This window comes from Mycetomoellerius zeteki, unplaced genomic scaffold (genome assembly GCF_001594055.1).
Source record: "Mycetomoellerius zeteki isolate Tzet28-1 unplaced genomic scaffold, Tzet1.0 scaffold241, whole genome shotgun sequence".
NCBI classification, from domain to species: Eukaryota; Metazoa; Arthropoda; class Insecta; order Hymenoptera; family Formicidae; genus Mycetomoellerius; species Mycetomoellerius zeteki.
The window spans coordinates 546918-571347 of NW_017257218.1; the positions used below are offsets into that span (position 1 = coordinate 546918).

General features: G+C 35.1%; 2 protein-coding genes across 3 annotated transcripts in view; one reads left to right on the forward strand and one right to left on the reverse strand.

Moving 5' to 3' along the window:
* Window positions 1–1845: 1845 nt before the first annotated feature.
* hzg (CTD small phosphatase herzog) lies at window positions 1846–6060 on the reverse strand. The gene is made up of 4 exons (XM_018449283.1): window positions 5236–6060; window positions 3704–4137; window positions 3206–3391; window positions 1846–2649 (listed from the first exon to the last, which is right to left on the reverse strand). Exons 1-4 carry the CDS (start codon window positions 5303–5305, stop codon window positions 2452–2454), a joined length of 888 nt encoding a protein of 295 aa, XP_018304785.1. The 5' UTR covers window positions 5306–6060; the 3' UTR covers window positions 1846–2451.
* Window positions 6061–9224: 3164 nt separating this feature from the next.
* LOC108723480 (sperm-associated antigen 6) overlaps window positions 9225–24430 on the forward strand; it is a 44742-nt gene continuing 29536 nt past the window's right edge. For both annotated transcript variants that reach the window (XM_018449281.1, XM_018449282.1), the window contains exons 1-8: window positions 9225–9341; window positions 10263–10525; window positions 14080–14290; window positions 14371–14552; window positions 21599–21772; window positions 21830–21982; window positions 22210–22359; window positions 22430–22588. In XM_018449281.1, coding sequence (XP_018304783.1) covers window positions 9317–9341; window positions 10263–10525; window positions 14080–14290; window positions 14371–14552; window positions 21599–21772; window positions 21830–21982; window positions 22210–22359; window positions 22430–22588 — 1317 coding nt within the window. In that variant the 5' untranslated portion in view covers window positions 9225–9316. The remainder of the gene's footprint in view (window positions 9342–10262; window positions 10526–14079; window positions 14291–14370; window positions 14553–21598; window positions 21773–21829; window positions 21983–22209; window positions 22360–22429; window positions 22589–24430) is intronic.

A 24430-nucleotide genomic window follows, 5' to 3' on the forward strand; every position in this document is an offset into this window, starting at 1 on the left:
TTAGAGGAAATACCCTGTACATAGGTATACAACACCGATGAAATACTATTAAAAACGGCCGGTCGCTTAACGGAAATTCGCGCACGAGTGTTAAAATTTAAGTGATTAAGCCCGGTTGTACCAACGGTTACTTTGACTTTAAGCGAGCCTTAAGACTCTCATTTTCTCTCTTTAAAGCTGAGAGAGGGAGAGATAGAGTTTTAAGTCTTATATTTAAAGTGAAAGTAACGTGGATGCAACCGGGCATAAGATAACATAATAAGAAACTGAACTGATAATATAGTTTTATGTACTATAATTTTATGTTTTATTAGTTTCGTAGACATATATACATATATGTTTAAAACTCAATACATCTATAATACTCGATTTTTATTTAAAATTGTGATTTTAATGTTATCATCCGTGGTTGATTATCATCAATAGAGACGATAACTGCAGAGAAAAAATTGTAATTTTGCGGCAATATATAAGATATTATAGCATAACTATACAAACTTATTTATGCAGCATTTATATAATAAAAGATCATAAATTTAATAATGTATTATCCAAATATTCATGTTAATAATTTGTATCAATTGTCGATAATGTCATCATTCTTCAATTATCCCTGGACCCCCGGGATTCTATTAATAGTCACGAAAATTTGTCCAGGCCCGGCCGTCTTTAATAATATCTCGTCGGTGATGTATGTATCACTTTTATCACGTTTATGATTCAAGTGATTTATCAAATTCTTTATAAGTATAAAAATGAAAACTTATTTAATAAAACACGCGGAAAATTGTTATTCCTACTCTTCGGCAGTGTAAAGCGAGTAGTATTCTACTGTTGATAATATACATTTTGAATTACATATATTCTCAAAATTAGGGATGCACCAAATATCTGGAAAATATTCGGTATTCGGCATATCCGGCACTTTTTTACTATCCGGCCGGATATCATTAATATCCGGTAATATGTATATTCGTTGAAAATTTTACATTAACAGTTTGCGTCATTAATGTAGAATTTTATTCTTTTCAGCTAAATTTCTTGCAGTTCATCTCTCTTTTCTATCTTTCTTTTCACGTTGGGAAAATACAGAAAAAGACTATCGTTATTTTCTCCTTGCTGCTCTTTTTTTTGGAAACCATTTTTCAGATATATGGCTTATACAGGATATCCGGAGAAATATCCGGTGTCCGGATAATTGCCCTACCTGATATTCGACCTGACATCCGAAAACAATGTGATGCCGGATATTCGATACCCAGTATCCAATGACTTTACAATCCGCGCGCGCGCGGTGCATCCCTACTCAAAATATTTTTAAAAAAGTTTTTTAGACTTTATTGAGATCAAATTTGCATATTTAAGTTTTTTGAAAAAGTCTTAAACATTTAAAAGAATAAAACTTGAAACATTTTAATTTTTTTAAGAACAAATTTCTAATTTCTTTTTTATATTTTCAAAATTTTAGAATTTTAGAATCCTGGATTATATTTTACATTTTATTCTGCTTATAAAGTTTAGATATTAATATGTAAATCTTGTTTTGATTTTTTTGTATCCACGCATTTTAAAAGCTATATTTTAATATTAAATTCTAAAATAAGAGCCTTAGATTTTTTACAACATTATTTTAAATAATTAAAATAACATAATTAAAATAAAATTTTTCTATCTTAAATTTTTAACAAATAAAATATATATTTCAAATTCTACCTGCCACTGTTACCCTCCTTTTTTTCAACGTTTCTGTAAGTTGGGTCAAAAGTATTCATAAACGTAATCGGAGCATTGATGTCTTCTCTATAATCGAATCTAAGTAAACAAAGTTTGCATGACTTTATCTTGACTCGAATAGAAAAACTATACGGCAACAATGCATAGCATGGCCCATCAAACGACTCGGAGCGATCTCTCTTCTTTTTTCTCTTCATACTTTCGCTCTTTCTTTCTTTCTTTTCTTTTTTAACACTTAACATTTTTCCAGTATACAATCACCATAGGCAGTCACCCTAACCATCGCTTTCTTTTCTCTAGCGATCAATTAACTTTTCTGCTTGACAGAAATTCCTGGTTCCATCCTTCGCTATGTTCTTTTATCGAATACAGACAGTATTTTCAATCTGCCAATGCAGATAGGATCGATATAGTTGGTCATTTTTTTATGCTTGGTGCAAAATGGAAGAACACTCGCGCTTCGAAGCTGATTCAGTCTTCGTTACGTTGCTCACCAGGAAGAAGGATATCAGCAGCTGTGACTTAAATGATGCACTTTTCAAGATATAAGACATTTGGCTGCGCTGATCGGAGCGGTTTTTCCAAATATCAACGAGGAGGGGCATTTCGAGGTTCTTCGCCACATAGCAAGTGGGTCATATGAAGCAGTCCCCTCAGAATCCTCTGCAAGGTGCATTGAGCAACAAGACTGGCTGCATTGCCAGGATTCAGGTGGGGCTAGGAAGCAGCCATTGAAATTGAAGTCGGCAGGCTCTGATTGCTCTGCACCGCGTGCGCCGGTATCTGATTGTAAGGATGATTGCTATTACACAGAACCGTGTAGATGTTTTCCACATTGCTGAGCTTTTCGAAGAAGGGGATTAAATCCAGTAGCTCGGAGTCCGTCATGTCATCAAACCAAGATGCTACTGGAACCTATGAACAAATATCATCTTTATTATTAACACATTAAACGCCATACCGGTCGATGTCCTACGGACCGGCACTCGGATTTTTCGTTTGTGTCACGCTAATCCCAGAAACTTTTCAAAATATATGACAGATCTGCTTTAGAGAACAAAACTGCATTGTGTTTTTTGTGTGATTGACGATTTGTTAGTTGTCCTGGAGTCGAGCCTATTTCATTAAACTTTATCCGTTTACGCCGTATAAATTATATTGTCAACTGGAGATATGCTCAGAGCGTGAGCTAAAATAAACAAAAGGACAAAAAAGAGGTAAAATGGTGCCGGGACGACTAACAAATCGTCTGTCAGTCATATGAAAGCACAGTAGTTTTGTTCTCTAAAGCAGATCTATTAAATAGTTTAAAAAGTTTTTAAGACCGGCGGCGCGCGCGTGGCGTTTACCGTATTAATTACCAAAATTTATTTAATGCCTCATTTGATTATGAAGATAAATGCGATGATATAAATTTTATTCAACACTAAAATAAATTGTTCTTTTTCATATCATTATAAATATATCTTACCGCATTATCTGGATGGAAAATGTAACTGGCAGGACTATTATCTACAATAATGATCTGCTGTAAATCCCGTCCTAATTTGTTCAAATCCTTAACATAGTTTCCTCTATGGAACACACAAGATTCTCTGAATAACCTTGCTCTGAATACCCCCCACCGATCTAACAGATCTGCCACTGGGTCGGCATACTACAAATGTATAAAATAATTTGTACAATTTTATTTTCTTCATTTTTTCAAATCTCATTATAAATCAGTTCTAAATAATATATTTTATTTTGACAAATTCTATTAAAATCAGTTAACATATTACTAATATATAAATGTTTTAAGTAGTACATAAATTTACAGTAAACTGCTAAATCCTATACAAATAATTTTGTTAAATCAAAATTATTGTAAAAGCATTTTTGATTATACTAATATGTATTCTAACTAAAATTTTGTTTATTTTAGTATATTTATTTCAAAATAATTACTTGTTTATTTTTATAAACCTACCTTAGCTAAGCTTGCAGTGAACAATACACATTCATATAATTCACCCATTCTCTGCAAAAACTCGTCCACGTAAGGCCTCTTTAAGACGTACACTTGATGTACCGTACCGTCAATTTCTACAGGAACAACAAAGTCTGCATTGTTGATAGGTTTGAAAGAACTATGCACCAGAGTCTCGTCCAAATCGATTACCATGCACTTTTTGTGCATGTCTTGGTGCCTAACTGGTGGTAGGAGAAATCTCGGAGATCCAGTGCCAGGTGGTGGCGACCCACGTCCCTCACCCTGTAAAGAACTCGCCTTGGAGCTCTTTGAACTACCATTACGGCCTCTTCCAAAGCAACAGAACAGTGAGCGTAAGAGCCCACGTCCCCTTGGCTTCTTGTTATTCGACAAAGTATTGTTGACTGCTTCATTTTCTCGAGGTAACTGGGCTGTAGTACACAGAGAAAAGAGAGGTGACAAATAATTACCAATGTGTCAATTCATGTCATGTGATTCTTGCAAGAAATCAGCTTGAAAAACATATTTAAGTTTGCAACGTAAATTACTTATTATTTCCTCAAGATGTATGTATATTCTGAATAAACTTTGACTGCTGCCTTTCACACTTGTTGTATGTACACATGAAATACATACTGAGACGAAAATTAGTGAAAGCATTAGAAACTTGATATTTTTGAGTTGTGATTTTATAAAGTGGCAATGTGCTAAATTTTTATAGATTAAGGCCCAGTTTCACAATTCACGTTAATTTTTAACGGAGGTTTAACTTAATCCTTATCTCTTTCCAATTCTATAATTGAACCTCAAGAGTCAACTTAAGAGTTAACCGTGAATTGTGTAACTGGAGTTAAAAAAGTAACCACAAGAGAAAAGAGATTTGTCTCTTTTTCTGCACACACACACACACACACACACACACACACACACACACACACACACACACACATATATTTTCTCAAATTTTACCGATAAAAAAGCATACTAGCATACCGATTATGTCTGATCTAAATTGATATTGTCAAATCAAGTTCGGTGTATGTATGTCAAAAATAGCAATCGCATCTTGTGTATATGTATGCATGCACAATCATGGAAGCGGTCAACGTGCTGCATTTAATCTTTTACAGCGAGTTCTTTTTATTGCTGTCTTTACGGCTTGCCCTTAGAGTTTTTCATGAAAGGCATGTGAAAGGTTAAAGGGCACGACAAAGCATAAGAAAATAAGGAAATACGTGATATTGCTTGGTGGAGGCGCGATGTAAAATGACAAAATGACAAGGGATGACAATATCAATGATCGAGGAGCAGAAAGAAGGGGGAACGACACGCGAGAAGTTGTCACAGATGGGACGGGAGGGAAGACGGAGACTGAAGTTAGGCAACGTAGAGCAAGAAGAGAAACGCGGATGCGGAGTTCCGTAACAGGTGCAGGGGAATAAAATCTCGGCAGCATCTGGCGGAGTGCGTTGCAGCCGCGGGGGTGGATGGAGGACGGGATGGCGCGGATGTATTTACGCGATACGCACCTTTCTCGCTGTTGAACGCACCTAACTCGTCATCCTGCGACACTTGGGTGATAATGGACGATGCGTCCATTTAAACATTAGTCGGTGGTCCCTGCGTGCTCGATCGCAAATTCCGTTAATGCGCGCGCGCACGCGCCAGCCGACGGGCGGGCGGGCGGACGGGCGAGCGAGCGAGTGAGCGAACAAACACAAACGAGCGACAAGCGCGCACACGAGAGCGAGAGAGGAGAGAGAGAGAGAGAGAGAGAGAGAGAGAGAGAGAGAGAGAGAAAGAAAAGAAGCGCGACAGTCCCGCGCGCGCGAGATGGGGAGAGAGTGAGCGAAACGGAGCTGGACGGAGCCAAGATCTGACGCGCGCGTGAGGGAAAGGGAGAGCGAGCGAGTGAGCGAGAGAGAGAGAGAGAGAAAGCGAGCACACATACAAGCTAACCTCACTCTCTCGCACGAAACCTCCTCACGTCTCTCTCCAACAACTAGTGCTACCGGCACCGCTGTTCTCCCCTCCACTGCCCCTACTACGTAGATGGTAGATGAGCGCGCGACGAATGGAAACGCATAGGCGCAGACACTGTACGCTCACGGCTCACGCCAGCTCACACGCTCTGACACGCTCTTGAGACAGCTCACAGTAGGATGCGTAAAAGACGGTCAGAGTCTTACGAGATCATCTACGCGTGTATTGAAACGCGTGATCTTCCTCAGAATGATGATTTGCGCCACCGAGGAAACGAAATAATGTCGCATGTCTCATGAAATCTCTTCATACTTCCGAAATGCACTACGCCACTCGCGCTCTCTCCCTCTGACTCTCTCTCTCTCTCTCTCTCTCGTGCTCTCTGATCACTCGCGGCAACTCGGTGACGAGCTTTCCTTTCCTTTTTCACATGCCACACCTATCGCCCATTGCGCAGTTGATTGCTATTCCGACACTGATAGTGCATCACCACGGCCACGCATGGTTCGTTTTTATACCGCACACGCTTCGTGGAAAGGAGCGACGCGCGACGTGTGTACATATGAACGTACATACACGTACTTGACGTACTCCGGTCAGCAAAACACGCAGAAACACGAGCAGTCAGCAGACACCAATTGCACGCTCCCGACGCGCTCGACTCCGGCGTGTAGTATTGTAGTATATAGTATATTGCTACGCTCACGCTCAACCTGGAACACACACGGACAAGGGTCTACTTCTTGGACTAGATCGAATCGTGTTTATTATCAATACCTATTTACAGCCCTCACCTCACGCAACCGCGACACGAGACTCAAGACTCGAGAGTCTGACGCGAAAAACATTGCATACGCACCATTGATGCGCAAAGCAACATTTAGAACTTTACGCTATATATAACTCGAGCTTTGATACGATGAAAGAAAAATACATTGAAATTTGATGTATTGCATTAATCACAACTTGTTAGTGCAAGCTGTAATCACAGGGTTCAATAGAATAGTTTTCAATAATTTAAAAAACTTTATATCTACATCGACAATTGCAATTACGTTAAGATTGAATGGGATTCGACCATTTAGCCCAAGACACAATGCGAGGGAATAGCGATAGCGATAGGAATAACATGATTTCAACCTATCAGAAATCGGATATATCGGAATACACGGTTTCTGATAGGTTGAAATCGTGTTATTCCTATCGCTATTGCTATTCCCTCGCATTGTATTTTGGGCTTTTTTGATAAGAGGAATAAAAATCTCTTTATTCCGATTGGTCGAACTAGGGCTGTGTTCCAAATTTACTGCTAGCGCTGAAAATGCTACAGTTTACGTTACGTGCACTATAGATTTTCAATACAAGCAGTCGATTTTGAAACATAGCCATATATACGTTTACATGCTTTTGCACGTTTTAAGCTGTCATTACATGGGAGCGTCAAGCATCGTGAGCTTACTATTCGCTAAAAACAGGTCACGTGATCCAAATTGCCGAATAGCAAGCTCACGATGCTCGACGCTCGACGCTGCCATATGTAAAAGTACCTTTATAAAGATAGATTTATACATTACGAAAACGAACAAAGCCTGGGTGTAGTATGAGTGTAGTAGGTGTAGTGCAATGAATATAGTAAACCTAAAATCGTCAAAAATTAATCAATTAAGCCCGGATCTAATTATGCGTAGTAAGAAATTATGTGTAGTAAGAAATCAACTTAATTATAAACTTAATTATATTTGACTAATTTTCTTCACGTCTTTCAACTGTGATTGGTCAATTCCTTATGGCTTAAGGCTTTCTCAAGAAGACTAGAACCAGGAGAGTCAACTCGGCGTAAAAGCGGTAGTGGGGGTGAGGCAAGAAGTGGAAACGAACGACACCCCCCACTCTTGCGCTTCATCCTCTCTGTTGCTCTACATAGTCGGTTTCAATTCGTGACTGCGCATGTCAACGTACCTTGTTTCTGTTTGATTGAATTTTGAACTAAACATAAACCGTAAAAATTTAATCCGATGTGATTTACGATGCCCAAGCGAGTGTGCTGTGTTCGAAATTGTGACTTCAATCCTGGAGATAAAGAAAATCGAAAAACAATATTCCAATTTTGTGAGGTACTCAGTGAACTACTGAGCATCGTCCTCAACAGGGGTTGGGGGTAAGCAGCGGGTGACGCTTTTTGACTCACCCCCACCACGCGAGTTGACTCTCCTGGTTCTAGTCTTCTTGGGCTTTCTACATTTATTGTACCATCCGAGTGAAGTTTGAGAGCGCAGTCTAACATTGGAGTATTCGGATTTCGGAGTAATAAACTTTGAACATAAAAATATACAATGAAGAGAAGAAAATTTGTCTAAAAACAAACTCAATTATTTATCGCAGATTATACGATCTTAATTAAGGACGGAATCCATAGATGTTGTTCAAGATTCGAGATGTTCTTAAGCTAGTGCATGAACCAATCAGAGAGCCGTATTAACATCTTAAGACATTACTTGAGATTAAGATCGGACTATGGATTCCGGCCTAAAAGTCGCTCCACCGCTCACTGAGCGTTATATAACTTTACGGCCCAAACATGGCATTAGAAAAATAATAAACAGTAATAAATAAGTAAGGAATATGATATTAAAGATTATCGATAATAGACCAGTTATTTTACATTATACGAATTATAACAAATAAACATATTATAATCATAGATTAATCCCTTTTTTTGCTCAGGGAGCGCTCAGTGAGCGGTTGTTCTTCTGGATGCATCTAATGAAAAGTACAGGCAATAGGAACAGGAAATAACAAATTTCAATCCAGCAGAAATCATATATACATATTAAGACGGTCTTGAAATAAGAACCGACTATGAATACTAGCCAATAATACTCGATTTTTATTTAAACTCTGGTGAAAAAGTTTCGCTGAAATTATTCCACGTTTTGGAACATTTCAGCAAAATTGCTGAAAAAAATTTAAAAAAAAATTTTTTTTATTATAACAATTGTTAAACAAAAAAATTAAACAAATTTTTTTTCTTCACAACATTGAAGTACTCTTGAAACCATACAACTTTTGTTTAACAAATTTTTTTTCATCTTTTATACTTCCGATGGTATTCGGCTCGAAATAGAAATACCGTTTTTATTCAAAGGGGTGTTTCACCCTTTAAACATGAATTAGCGTACGTATAAAAAAAATACGTGTCTTTTAGATTTTCGTGTTTAACAACATATTTCATGGAGAATCAAATCGGTTCCGGACAGTTGTGAAACTTCCCTTTTTAGATACGGATCGCGCAATCCATTCTCTACATATGTCAATTTGATCTCATCCTAAGATCTCATCCTATAGTATTGTAACCAAGGGGTGTGTATGTGCAAAATGAGGTGAAAATTACAAAAATGAGCAAATTCAATAGATATTCATAATTTAATTGGTCAATATCTAGTGAAATTTACTCATTTTTGTAATTTTCACCTCATTTTAAAATTATACACAATCCGCAATCCGCGATAGTTTCACGTTTTTATTTAAACAGATGACAAATCAAAGCTGTCAAAAGTCGTTCCGCGGTAGAATCATAAATCAGATGATAATGATGCAGAACACGTTTGATATTTCTAGTAAATTAATATGACAGCTCGCTCCATCTTACAAGGTATATGCATATGCTTATTATTACTTTTTATTTAATCAAATGTCTGAACAAGATCTTTAAGTATAGATAAATATTTTGTTTCTCTGTTTGTGAAAAATTATAATAAATATATATTATAATATATTATATATTAATATACAGGGTGTCCCATTTTAAATAATGCATTAAGATTTCTCGAAAACTATGGTAGATACGGAAAAATGTTTCAAACAAAAGTTGTATAATTCGGAGGAGGACATAAGAAGGTACCGTTGATTTGACCTTAAGTGGCATCGCCAAGGCCAAGGCCAAGATCAAGGTCATGTCGATTTTTTAAAATGGAATCCCCTATTTTTCATTACATTTTCTTATAGCTTATCTCGAAAACACTATAATAAAATATTTTTTCATTAAGTATTAGTTGCACTAAAAATTCATTTTTTACGTAAAAATGAAAATAAGAGGTACAACCTCCAATGGCCTTGATTTTGACAAATGTTATCCAGGATGTGATCCAGAATAACATTCAAGAGGTTTTAGCTGTCGGTCGGATAACTTGCGTAATGCTAATGCCAGCTGTACTGTAACTTTCGAGCCTTATAACTCGAAAAATATTCAATGAAAAAATATTTTATTATAGTGTTTTGAAAAGCTCTCAAGGTAAGCTATAAGAAAATGTAATGAAAAGTAGGAGGTTTCATTTAAAAAAATCGACGTGACCTTGACTTGGCCTTGGCGTCGCCACCCAAGGTCAAATCAATGGTACCATCTTATGTCCCCCTCCAAACCATATAATTTTTGTTTAAAACATTTTTCTGTGTTTACCATACATGCATTAAGATTTTCGAGAAATCTTAATGCATTATTTAAAATGGGACACCTTGTTTTTATGTATATTTTTTTATATTATTAATAACATTTTTCTCTTTTTTTCATTTGTAGTTTTCGATCAGTATCAGAAGGCGCGATTGCTCTTTGTGCAATCCATTGCAGATTTATCTTCAAAGTCAAACAACATTGATTGTCTGGAAGCAGCAGGTGCCATTGATCTCTTACGTCCTTTATTAGTCGATACTATACCATCCATCCAACATCTGGCAGCAATTGCTCTAGGCAAACTAGCGAATCATAATCCTAGACTAGCGCACGCTATCATTAGAAAAGATGTATTGTCCCATTTGTTGCAACACATAGGCAAACAGAATGTACGAACTCCTTAAATGTAAATATTTTGATAGTGATACCTGGTAAAAAATTTTTCATGCATGAATATGTATGAATATGTATAAACATCCTGGTGAAAAAGTTTCGCTGAAATTATTCCACGTTTTGGAACATTTCAGCGAAATTGCTGAAAATTTGCTGAAACTTCACTTGAAAGTGAATTTTTCAGCTAACATACTGAAAAATCACTGAAATCCAACTAAAATTTCTTTGAAATTCTTGTTGAAATTTATTTAAAAATTTTGCTGAAATTTTTCTGAAATTTTGTCGAAAATGAATTTTTCAGCTAAAAATCGCTGAAATTAAACTGAAATTTTTTTGAAATGCTGAAATTTTGTTGAAAAGTGTTCCAAAACGTGGAATAATTTCAGCAACATTTTTCCACCATGGCATACATAAATATTCATAAACATACATAACACACATAACATTTTATATAAAATATGTCCATACATGTTCATACATCCTTCTTTCTTTTGCAAAATTACTTTTCAGTGTAATAGAAATAATAATAGTAATGTGAAGATATTAAGAATAATTAGAAGCTAGGATAATTTTCATACTATTTATTTTAGAAAAAATCAAGTGTAAAGAAATTACTCATGTATAATTATATATAAAGTTATGCATAATTGTGTATGAGCAACATTTTTCCAAACTTGTTTTTTTCTGAAACGAACAATGCGAAAATTATCCTTTTAATTATTTTTTATGTTTTCACATTACTATTGTGTTATTTCTATTACACTAAAAAGTAATTTTACAAAAGAAAGAAAAATGCATGAATACCTATATGGACATATTTCATATATGTTTATACGTTTAAATATTTATTATACGAATGAATATTTATGTATGTTTATACATTTTTATACATATTAATGTATGAAAAATTTTTTATCGGGATAGAGAATAAAATTAATCTGAATCGTTGTATTTCCTTGCTTGGAAAATTTTGACATGTATGCTATCATCTCATTAATCTTTAATTTATATATAATTTGTAGATATATCTCAGTAAGGGGATACTGAAGCCGCCTGTATTACCGATAAAACTAGCGTGTTTTTAACGTTTTTGTTTCTGTCCAATTAATTTCTCCGTAGTAATTTTACAGAATAAAAATTCTTTTTTTCCACAATTAAAATATATATGCTAAATATATATGCTAAATTAATATTACTTAATTAATATTACCAGGTATATATTATTAGCATTGCTAATGCAGCTGGCGCTGTTGTATTTCGTGTCCAAAGCTGGGAAAAATAAAAAAATACAGATTTCTTTATCCATTTTTATTTCAATATGGCGACCATTGAAGGTAAAATGTATAAAAAATGTGTATTTTTATTTTTTCCAGTTTTAGACATGAAATACAACAGGTATATTAACATGTATATTTTAATCATGGAAAAAGAATTTTTATTCTGTGAAATTACTACGAAGAAATTGGACAGCTAGAAACAAAAACGTTAAAAACGCTAGCTTTATCGATAATACGCAGACAGCTCCAGCATCCTCTTAATCATTTATACTACATGTACAAGGAATGGACGAAATGATATGAATATCTAGAAAATATACTATTTGTTTTTGACATAGATTGTATTATTGGAATAGTTATATACAATGCTTAAATAACTAATATAATAATCCCCTACAGCATGAAATATTGCAGCAATATTATTTTGAAAGATTGCAATATTTCATAAAACATTGCTGCAATATTGTAACAATATTCCTATGTCCGCAAAAATAAAATCTCATTGCAATATTGCTGCAACATTTAGAAAATTTGTATTGCATACTTATTGCTATAACCTTATGCGATATTTCAATAATTATTCCAGTTTTATTAATTGCTAACATATTATTGTTTAGCATCATATTCCAAAATACATCCGATAAAGTTATAAACAAAAAATATTCTAGGGTATAGAAAGCACATCCAAAAAAGGTTGAGAATCTCCAGGAGATTCGCTAACTCGATTTGCGTACTCCTTCTTATAGGACTCCTGGACATTTTCTCCTTACGATCGACAAACGTATCCATCTCGGCGGGGCGGCATACTTATTTACTGAATTATAATCTTGCAACACATACACACACACACACACACACACACACACAATATTATATTGCAATATATTCTACAAAATATTAAAATTACAATATTTTGCAATATTGTTGTAATATTTCCAATAAAATACATATTAAAATTTCAATATTGCAGCAATATTGCAGCAATCTTTGTAATATGTGCACTATTGAAATATTGCTGCAATATTTTGTGTCGTAGGGGATTGTACTATTCTTTTAGCAATTTAGCAGAACACCTTTGTATTGCTCATATAAGTATATTGGAGGAGAAAATTTACTTCTCTCTATACAAAATCGTTTATTCCAAAATTTAAATATCTTTTCTGGCCAGCGCAATCGCCTAATTTAAATATCATCAAATCATTACAAATAGTTTTTAAGAGCAGAATGAGAAACAGCCCAGTAAACGCTAAATATTTTTGAAATATTTATAAAATATTTATAAAATATTCCTAAAATCTCAAAAAAACATTTCAAGGATACTCCAAAATATTTCGAATATTTACGGTAAAAGAATCATTCAAATGTCGGTTAAAAATTTAATTTGTACATCGTTACATATTCCAAGAATGTTCCATATATATTCCGCAAAATTTTAATTTTTTCAAAATTTCCAGATTAGGTCGTCCGTGAATCAGTTTTTAAACAAAATTTTACTTTGGAAAACACATTTAATGTGTTTTCACCTTGGAGCCCAATTTTGGGGCTCACTTCACAGACGAAGTGCTGTGCTCCTTATATTCTCTCCCCAGGTGATTCTTGTTTACGAGTAAATGCTCGTCGCCGTGGCCCTCTGTCGGCGGCGATGTGTACTCCTCGCTCGCTAGCGATTTTCGTGAAATACATGCATATACAAGAAGTATTCATACAATATTCTGAACATTTCATCGACATTTGCACATTCTGTAACGATTCGTTTACTGTTCCGGAACATTCGGTACATTGATAATACGAATCGAATTTTCTGTGAATATTTAGTGTTAGCTGGGAGATTTTTTCCTGCAATATTTCTTAAGCAATTGGAAGATGTTCCGCCAGAAGTATATGATACAACATTGCATTATTTAAGCATTAATGACTTATTTTCAAACATTTTATGACTCTGTTCCAACAAGGATAAAATCAGGAAACACAGCAGTGTCTCGGCGCTAAGTCAAGCGCAGCGATTGTATTTAACGATAAGAATAAATGCTAGGCCAATTAATAAAACGAGTAGTATATTTTCTCAAACATTACTTTGTATCCCATCTTCTATATACTATGAAGATTTTTTTTAGCTATTTAGGCCCGATTGTTTCACCTTTTAGTAAATTTTACCTGTTGAGTAAGTAGCAAAGATTATCCACAATCACATATACGGATTGCCAGATTTATCTAACAGATAAAATTTATCAAAAGGTGGAACAACCGGCCCTAAGTGAAATATATTGTCACAGAAATTTTACAAGAAAGCGGTGCTATTCATTTTGCGGGCAATAGCCAAACATTCACCGGAGCTGGCATTAATAGTGGTACACAATGATGGCTTGCAGACTATAGTTAAATGCTTGGAGGATTTTGATCCTGGAATAAAAGAAGCAGCTGCTTGGGCATTAGGATATATCGCGAGACATAATAAGGACTTGGCTCAAGCGACGGTGGATGCTAGTAAAATTATCATTGACGTTTTTTTCTGCAATGGTTATTAATAAGGTATTTTACTTATTAGTTAATTATATCTCCGTCAGACGCGATACCTCTTCTCGTATTGTGTCTACAAGAACCCGAATTGTATATTAAACAAATTGGTGCATCGGCTATTAGCGACATAAGTAAACACAGCACTGAACTTGCGCAGACAGTAGTAGATGCTGGTGCAATTTTTTTCCTTGCGAAAACTCTGCAGGCCAACGTCGATGCCAAAGTAAAGGTAATCTCTGATACAAATATACAGCTTTGGCCATAAAGTATAGACCTTAAAAATGACGTAAACGTTCTATATGTGATATTACTATATTCAATTTGTGATAATGGGCCTGTTCTTTTTAGCTGAACTTTTGCACCAGTTCATCTTTCTTTCTTTTTTCTTCAAGAGGAAAGAAGAAGAAGAAAGATGAACTGGTGCAAAAGTTCAGCCAAAAAGAACAGTTTATTACTACATAATAGTAGTAGGCTTGTTCTGGTTTGTTCGCGTCGCAAACTCCAACATGCTTCAATATACTCCTATCATAGCTCTTATTTACTCTGCCTGCGATCCATTTGACGCTACAAACGTTTCGAAGCATTTGAGCGATCAATCAAAACAAAGAATTTTACGAATTGACTAATCAAAGAATGCTTCGAAGCGTTTGTAGCGTCAAGTGGACCGCAGCCTCTATCAAGCACGAGTATACTCACTCCAACGCGCTTGATAGAGTGAGTAGGAGCTATGGTAGGAGCATGTTGGAGCATGTCGGAGCTTGCAACGCGAACAAATCTTAAGGTGCTTTTACATGGCAGCATCAAGCGTCAGAGCATACGCAGTGATATGTTTAATAATTTTATTGAAATTGAATTTAATGTACGAAATACACTAAAGCCCAAAACATAATGCGAGGGAATAGCGATAGGAATAACACGATTTCAACCTATCAGAAACTATGAATTCCGATATATCCGATTTCTGATAGGTTGAAATCATGTTATTCTTATCGCTATCGCTATTCCCTCGTATTGTGTCTTGGGCTTAATAGTGATGTTACGTCCATACTCCGGATAGCCAGGAACTAAAGAATGAACGCAACAGGAACCTCGGGTTCTGCCGATTCGGTCGTGCCCGGTCTCCGGATAGACCAGAAGTGGCGAAAGAGCGACGAGAAACGGGAGGTACTTCTCTTTGTCCTGAAGCCCCTCGAAGGGGCTGCTTGGAAGGATGAAGCGAAGATCTTCGCGAGGTGCCACGAGTCGAACGCACCCGTTAAGAGTCAAAACTGGGTCAGTGTGCCGCGAGAGCGCACTTTAACGCCAGATGCGACCGTACGTTCGGTTGTCCTGCTTTTCGACTTTAGAATTTAATCTATTATAGCCGGGGAGAGGACTAAGTGCAATCGCGGGCTAACTAGAACAACTACGAGGAAAGGTTACACGCTAAATCAATGCACCTTGAGTTTAATTAATATAGAGAAATATAATTGGTCATAAATTGGATAAATATTACATAAGATACATTTTGGTTTTTTTTTTGCGCTGAACAGCTTAGTTGCGATATGTGATAGTGTTTGGCTGCGGTCCACATGCTTCTTTCAAATGCTCTGAACGCTACGCTCCAAACGCTACGCTCCGATTGGTCCATTACTATCCCGAATGCTACAATTGCTACGTGAACGCTCCAGCCAACCCACCTCCCGAGGTGAGGTAGTTGGAGCGAAGTGGGAGTGAAAACGATGACGTATTGATGACGTAATCAGGGTTGCTGGGAGCGTTCCGAAGCGTCAAATGGACCAGTCATGTTAGTGCTACAAATGCTCTGTAGCGTTTGAAGCGCTAAGTGGACCGCAGCCTTTATGTGTAAGATAAAACAAAGTAAAAATAGCGAGAGGCTGAGGAAGGAGAAATTGGGGTTGAGAATAGTCATTAAATAGCCAATCGGTAGGACACAGCGACGAGGTGAATAATTGGGACGGAAAAAAGGAGAGCGGAGCTCTCCAGACGAATTACCACTAGGTCGTCAAGAGCAGGAGGGGTACTTTCAATGTACTGAATTAACTGCTGAGCATTATGGAAGAGCAGGGGTAGAGGTTCAGGAGTGAAACCGTCTATGGGGTAAGTGAGAAAAAACGAAGTGATTGGGATCTCTGGTGGAGAAACAGATGGTAACAATAGTCCCGGAGATAGAGCAGGTGACTGATCGAAAGGAAAAAGCTCGGAGAAAGAATCGAGGGAAGAGTTGGAGACTGGAGAATAGGACACTTCTAGAGAAGGCAAGAAAGAAACTGGGGGGGTTGGATTCTTGAAGTGTCGAACGAAATTTCGTCTATTAACTGATTGGCGATGGCACGAAGGCGGTCACGGCGTTGGCGGTCGTGCTTTGGCTAACCAAAGAATGGTAGAACATGGCAACTTGTCGGAGGCTTTGAATGGATTCGACAGGGGTGTCGCGTGGTTGCACTAGAATTATTATTTTTATCGTAAGGATCTCTGATTTGTTTTTATGTGTTTCTTCTTTTTTTTTCTTTGAAGGGAATAAAAACAAAAGAGGATAAAGGAGAGTACAGAAGGGTAACTAAGAATTTTAGCAATGACTTACTGTTCGATGATGCTATTTGGTACTTGGTATGGTTGAAGAATGTGCTGCTAGGGGACACTCTCTGTTGGTCTCGTGAGCCGATGAAGCTCCCCCAGATGAGGCGGATGGCCTTCGCTGACTTCTCGGTGAAATGTGCACTGACTCTAACAGACCACAATCGTCAAAAGGAGAAATACCAGCGAGATATACTCTCCAGGAATTTGAAAGAAAAAAGACCTTTATATTTCGTAGAAAAATGAAAGAATAAGCACTCTTATATTCCGTAGAAAAATGATCGAAAAAAGGACCCTGAAGACCAAAGAACTGCAGTTTATATAGTAATCTGCCCTGATTAGTTATGTTCCGATTGGTGGAATAGGTTCTAATAATTGATGGTAGGACTCTTTCCTCGCTTCCAGATTGATCAAGATTTTGGGAGTACGTTATGGGGGAGGAAAGGATGTTGACAGGAATCTGTAGTGTGTAACAGAGATGTCATCCTTAATTTTACGACCTTAAATTTATGAGAGGCGCCAGTCCAGTGGATACGTCAAGGGAGTGCACGTGCAGTGTCGGCACAGGACCGCCAAATACCTCCCTGAACGTCGCATGTCAATTCTAGATTTTAGGATCGCGAACTTGTGAGAATCGTCTGCGACTTGACCGTTACAGAAATATTTTGGCACCGGTTCTGCGCTTCCAAGTGACATTTTTTATTATTATTTATCGTTTTTTTAGTCTTGATGTCCAAGGAGGGCATCTCTTTAGTCCCGCCATTTGCGCATGTGCACTGATTCAAATTGTCTTGGATTGACATTTACGACGAGATACTGGAGTTCTCACTTTTAATTTTTAGTGGAGAAAAAAAAAGGATTTTTATTACCTTTTAAGCCGCAACGGCTCAATTGTCCGTAACTTGTAACTGTCTCCATTTTTTGACAAACTCCAGATCTCCACGAAAGAAAAGAGTCGTGGGAGTCCGTTGGACGTAACAGTGGAATCTTGTAGTTTACTATATAATGTAAATAAATATAAATTTTCAGCATTATATGTTAGGATAGTAATGTATATCAAAACATAACTTCTCATAATTTACCATTTTGCGTCAAGAAGCTGCACAAAAGATTATTACGCAGGAGTTTGGAGATTCAAACTTCTGCGCAGTAATCAGCAATAATCTTCTGCGCAGGTGCTCGACGCTCGACGCTTGCATGTAATGGCACCTTTTTAAGTTCGAAAAATCATTTCGGCACGCAGTTTAAATAACTACATATTTAATATATAAATTCATATAGAAATTATTTAAAAGCATTAATTTAAAGACCCAGCTTCGACCGGTATTCTAGTTTATTGATTGTGTTCTCATGTACGGTTTAAAATAAGATTCTTAGGCCCGTATTCATAGTCGGGCCTTATATTTAAGGCTTCCTTAAATTCATCTTCAGATGCTCTACGAATTATAAACAAACTACTGAGTATCTAAAGATAAATTTAAGAAATCCTTAAGTACAAGGTCTGACTATGAATACGGGCATTAACGTTCTATATATTTAACAAATAATAAATTATGAGACGATTTTATTAAAAAATAATATTTATTTTTATAACAATTTAAATGTACAGTCAGAAATAATGAGGTTGCGACACTTTTTCGGATGAGTTTAAGAATACGCGGTCAAATTCAGGATGCGAATCCCTCTCTTGTGCAATGAATGAATATGATCGTATGAAGTTTGTCAAATATCTATACAGACTGTGTTTCAAAATTCACTGACAGTGCTGGAAATGTATAGTATACGTGACGTAAACTGTAGATTTTCAGCGCTAGCAGTAAATTTTGGAACACAGCCACAATGTGTAGCATAAATTTAAATGTTACGCGTCGCGCGAAATTCATGGAATATGATATCAGTAGAGCCACCGACAAGATAAGTATCTCGTCGGTGGTAGAGCACATTATAAGCAATATAATAATTTTAATAATTTAATAATTAATTAATAATTAATTAATTAATAATGAATTAATAAAATATTAAATAAAAGAAATAAAATAATAAACTAATAAAATTATTAATTACTAATTATTTATAATTATTATATATATTATTATATTTAAATTAATAATCAATTAATAATTATTAATTCGTAATTTATAACACTTTATAAATTATACCTCTTAACTCGAACTTATAACTCGTAATTTATAACTCTTTATAACACTTTCATATTTTAAATGAAATAAATACACAATATATAACATGATACATGCACACTATTATTTACTTATATAATATTAAAATATATAAATATTAATGCAAATATACGTTTACACGCTGACAATTATTATGTATAATATTAAATTTATGAATAATAAGTATATTACATATATTAAGTGATTATTAAGTATATTATTAATTATTATTTTATTATGTTATTTATAATACACTGTATTGGAGCCTTAGGTGAGCAGGAACCCTGAAAAAGAACTTTGACTTGTTACCATAAAAGTATTGAGCACTAAAAATTTTATTGAGAATTTTATAAAGGATAAAGGTTTCGTGTGTGGCATACTTGAGCGTAGAAGACTCGAACGATATAACGGCAAAAAAAACGACGCTCACGCCAATATTACCAACGTTGATCGCTCGCATGCGCAGATATGTTTCCAGTGCTCGCTAGGGTTAAATTAAGGGGATTACTAGATTGTTGTATAAACGAAGGGCGCGAAAGTACGGTTATCATTGTAACACACTGACAATTATATTGCTAGCGCCAAATAGCCCAGATAGCAACAACGTGTCTGTGTCATTATTGCTGGTATGTTGTTCACAATCATAATATGTATTGCTATAAAGAATTGTAGCAACTAATAATCCGCAATTGTGGTAAATTGATGTTTTCACGATGAACTTTGGATAGCAACTTGCCAGTAATTTATTCTGTAATCTTAAATCATCTATATTAAATCTTTTACAAAACTTTTTATACAAAATTTGTGACAACTTATGAATTTTGCGCGACGCGTAACATTTAAATTTATACTACACATTGTATAAACATTTGACAAACCTCATACGATCATATTCATTCATTGCACAAGAGAGGGATTCGCATCCTGAACTTGACCGCGTATTCTTAAACTCATTCGAAAAAAAAGTGTCGCAACTTCATTGCTTCTGACTGTACTGTTAGTTTTACTCTGATTTTTATTCCATTATTAAAAAAAAACCTTTTTTTTTTAATTTAGATTTTGATCATTTTTAACGAAGATATTTATAGGGAAAAGTCTTTACCAACTTGGTAAGGGACTTTTTCCCTAACCCAATATAAGCGAGATAAAAGCTTTAATAACTATCGCACAAAGAACGTAGACTTTGATCCATAAATCGATCCATAAATTATTAACATAAATGACATGTAAAACATAATTTTACATTTATATACTTAGATGCAGATGTTTTATATACGAGGGGGGACCCAAAAAAAACGGGAATTTCGTCATAACTTCTTTATTTCTCAATATTTTAACACCAAATTTTGATCACCTTCAAAGTATTCGCCATTGACCACAACGCACTTCTCCAAACGATTCTTCCATTGTTCAAAACAGTTTTTAAATTCACTCATCGGGATGTCCTTTAAGCCTTCCAGCGATTTTTGTTTCACCTCCTCCACAGTGGCAAAACGCTTTCCTTTCATATTCCTTTTGAGTCTGGGGAACAAAAACCTCCAAGTAGAGCTTCTGGTTGGCAGTTTGACCCGGGGGAACGAACTCCGCGTGCACAACACCTCTGCAATCGAATCTGCCACTGTGGAGGAGGTGAAACAAAAATCGCTGGAAGGCTTAAAGGACATCCCGATGAGTGAATTTAAAAACTGTTTTGAACAATGGAAGAATCGTTTGGAGAAGTGCGTTGTGGTCAATGGCGAATACTTTGAAGGTGATCAAAATTTGGTGTTAAAATATTGAGAAATAAAGAAGTTATGACGAAATTCCCGTTTTTTTTGGGTCCCCCCTCGTATATATCATATATGTACACTGCCGGTCAAAAATCTTTGGACACCATGCATACTTATTGTATACTGATAAAAATGTTTAAGACAAACATGAATATTCGATCAAAATCAAAGAAAACATTATATTTATTTATAAAGTATAAGAAACAAAACAAAACATTATCATTTGATCCTTACGAACCCTTGGAAAAAAATAAAACCTTTGTAATCTTCTAAAAATAAGCATTTAGTTGATAACAGTGATTTCAATTTCCATTCCGCTTGGCGCTGTATCTTTGTCCGTGTGTTTGCAAATATTTCCGCTATGTTTCTTTTGTGTCATCGTAACGTGAAAACAATTGTAGAAAGTTGAGAGACAAGGATTTGATAACAAGGTATGTGGTTGTTAATACAAGTTTTTATTTTTTATTGAATTGAAAAAAAAATGTTTGTGTGAATTATAAGAGATGGCTCCGACATTGCAAACAAATGTGGACCGAGAGACGAGGGCTTAAACGTTTTTATCCTTATACCGTAAGTATGCATGGTGTCCAAAGATTTTTGACCGGCAGTGTGTATATATATGTATATACATATACATATATAATTTTACATGTAAACAATATACAATACATCCTGCTTTACTTATGGCCAAAGCTATATATTAAACATCTGATCGAAATATTGACACTTGAATATAATTATAATGTCTGCAGCGTCAAGTGTTATTAGCGCTAAGCAGCATAGCTAAACATTCTGCAGATTTAGCGGAGGCTGTGATCGAGGCAGATATCTTTCAGGACATTTTGGCACACATGGTGCATCCGGATGAGAATGTCAGTAAAGTCGCGGCGATTTTAACTAGGGAGATCTGCAAACATACGTTTGAGGTAAAAGCTGAAATGTCGTCATACCTTCTCATTCAGCTTATAACACAATTTTCACAGTTGGCGCAGCTTGTAGTAAACAGCGGAGGTATCGCTGCGCTTATCGAATTAATTGGCATCTCAAAATCGGCGACCAGATTACCGGCAATTATGACACTTGGTTACATTGCTGGTCACTCTGATCAGCTGGCTGTGGCTATAATAAGATCTGAAGTATCAATTAGATGCAAGTAATAGCTCGTTAAACGCGAAGTAACAGTAACATTACAACAGTGTTATCATTTCCTATTCAACAACGTAGTTAATTATGTACATATTTTATATGTGACATTTATAATATTGAATAAGAAATTGTAATATTGATATAATATTATTATTGTTACTTTGTGCTTAACGGGAGACGATTTTCGAACTGTATATAACAGACTTGTGTTACTCAGGGCATCGTACAATTAGCAGTTGTATTACAAGAGGAAACGGACGATCACATTCTCGCGGTAACCGTTTGGGCTATCGGACAAATTGGCAAATATACGCCCGAACATGCAAAGGCAGTTGCGATTGCAAACCTATTGTCTAAATTAGTGGAGGTATTTAGTTATTCTTTTCACATTATAATTAATATTCTTGATTTTACAATTATATATACGATTTCATTAGCTGTACAATGATCCGATAAGTTCCGAGGATCTCAAAGCAAAATGTTATACAGCACTAAAACAAATTCTGCAAAAATGTATGTATATTGAGGCTCTTGAATCCCTATTGCATGACGTGCCTCCTATCATCCTGAAAGATGTATTGGGACAGTTCAGCAAGGTAAGATTTTATAATCCAATCGAGAATCCCTGGTGAAATTTTTTCTAAAAATTTTTCATATAATCTAGAATTCCCAAATAAATATCGGAATTTTTCACAATTTCTGTATAATTTTATAACTTTTTAGAAAAATTCCTCAGATTTTTACAAATTACAACACCAGAAGTCAGAAAGAAATTTTTGAGGAAATCTTCTAAAATGCTTTAAATATGTATATGAATTCTGATATTCTAAAATTTTTAAGATTTCTCATTCTATAATTTCCAAAGAAAATTTATAAGTCTAAAATTTAAGGTATTTTTTCAGAAATTTTTTAAAATTTAAAAATTTCTTAAAAGTATAAGATATGAAAATTTTTTGGAGAAGATGAATCGTGAAAACGCTTTACGTTCGATAATAACACGGCAAAAAGAACAGCGATACAACCGCGAATTTATTAAACATAATATGAATCACTAAGTGTAAAAATTCTTGAAATTGTCAACAATTTTTTTTTTTGATATAAATAAGGGCTATAGTGAAAGTTTTAGCGCTGTTAATGGTGTGCAATTAATCTAATATTTGACTTCTGAATACTGAGTTTATTTAGACATTTCGACTCCTCTTTGGGCCATCTTCGGTATATAAATTATAGTAGAGTAAGGGCAGAACCAATAGAGTATACATGCTCCTTTATGAAACTTATGTCTTTATGGAACTCTCCTAGTCAGAAATAGTTCCTCGAAAAGACGTCGTTTCTATGTCGAAATTAAAAGTCGAAAATTTTCGAAATTGTTATTGATTTCGACGAATTTTTGACTCCAATTTCGATTAATTTTCGAGTTGAAAATCAAATCTTGAATTGATCTAGCCCGCATAAAAATATACTACTAGTGTTACTAATGCAATAAGTAAATTCCACAAGTAGTGTCACTAATAGTGTAATAGTGGTGAAGAAAATTTCATTAAAATTTCATTGAAATTTTATTGTGAAAATAAGTATTATTGATTAGCATCATATTTCAGAAGATACATGAAAAAATTCTAATAAAAAAAAATTTCCTTTATGAATTCAAGAACTAATTTTATGATGCATCCATGCGCAGTCACCCATCCGAATCCAAACCTCCACTTACTATGCTTGATATCTGTAATCATACAGGAACTGCGCCTTCGAAGAACCATGAACACTTGTATTGTTAATGGACATATAGTTATAATATACCTGGTCAAAGATGTTGTGAAAGAAGCGAAACACATATAGAAAAAATAATTAATGTTAAATATAGTAGTAGTGTATAAATGATGATACCTATGATAATAACTTGTTTTTAATAATACTGTAAAATATTATTTCTATTAGCTGGAATAATACTAATTGCTCTAATGATATATATGTATTTTTACTGTAATAAATTTTTTATACCAAATATTACAATTACTGGAAATAGTTCTACATCATATGTCGTCATATACTACTGCAGTAGTAACACTACTGGCTCAGCATTGACACTATTACCATCATACAGTACATATCAGTAGTAATACTACTGCAGTAGCAGTGACACTAGTAGTATATTTGTATACTTCCAAATGATATTGGAAACTTGTATGATAGACTAACATTTAAATTTTATTAATTTAAAATTCGAGATCATTTCGATATCGATTCGAGCTAGAATTAGATAGACTCGATGATATTTTTCCTTGATTTCATGATATGCTCATTTATGATAAGAGACAGCTAATAGGTTGACAGCATTTATGGTAAAAGACATTATTCCCTGAAATTCTTCAATATAAAAGTGTCGTAATAAGATTATATTAAATAAACTACGAAGTACAAATAAAAATAATGTTATT

Excerpts from the sequence above, each read along its gene's own strand:
- hzg (XM_018449283.1), bottom strand. The coding sequence starts at position 5,305 with ATGGACGCATCGTCCATTATCACCCAAGTGTCGCAGGATGACGAGTTA. Across the intron at positions 4,138-5,235 it reads TGCGTTCAACAGCGAGAAAG|CCCAGTTACCTCGAGAAAAT; the intron begins GTGCGTATCGCG and ends TGTGTACTACAG. Across the intron at positions 2,650-3,205 it reads TTTTCCATCCAGATAATGCG|GTTCCAGTAGCATCTTGGTT; the intron begins GTAAGATATATT and ends ATTTGTTCATAG.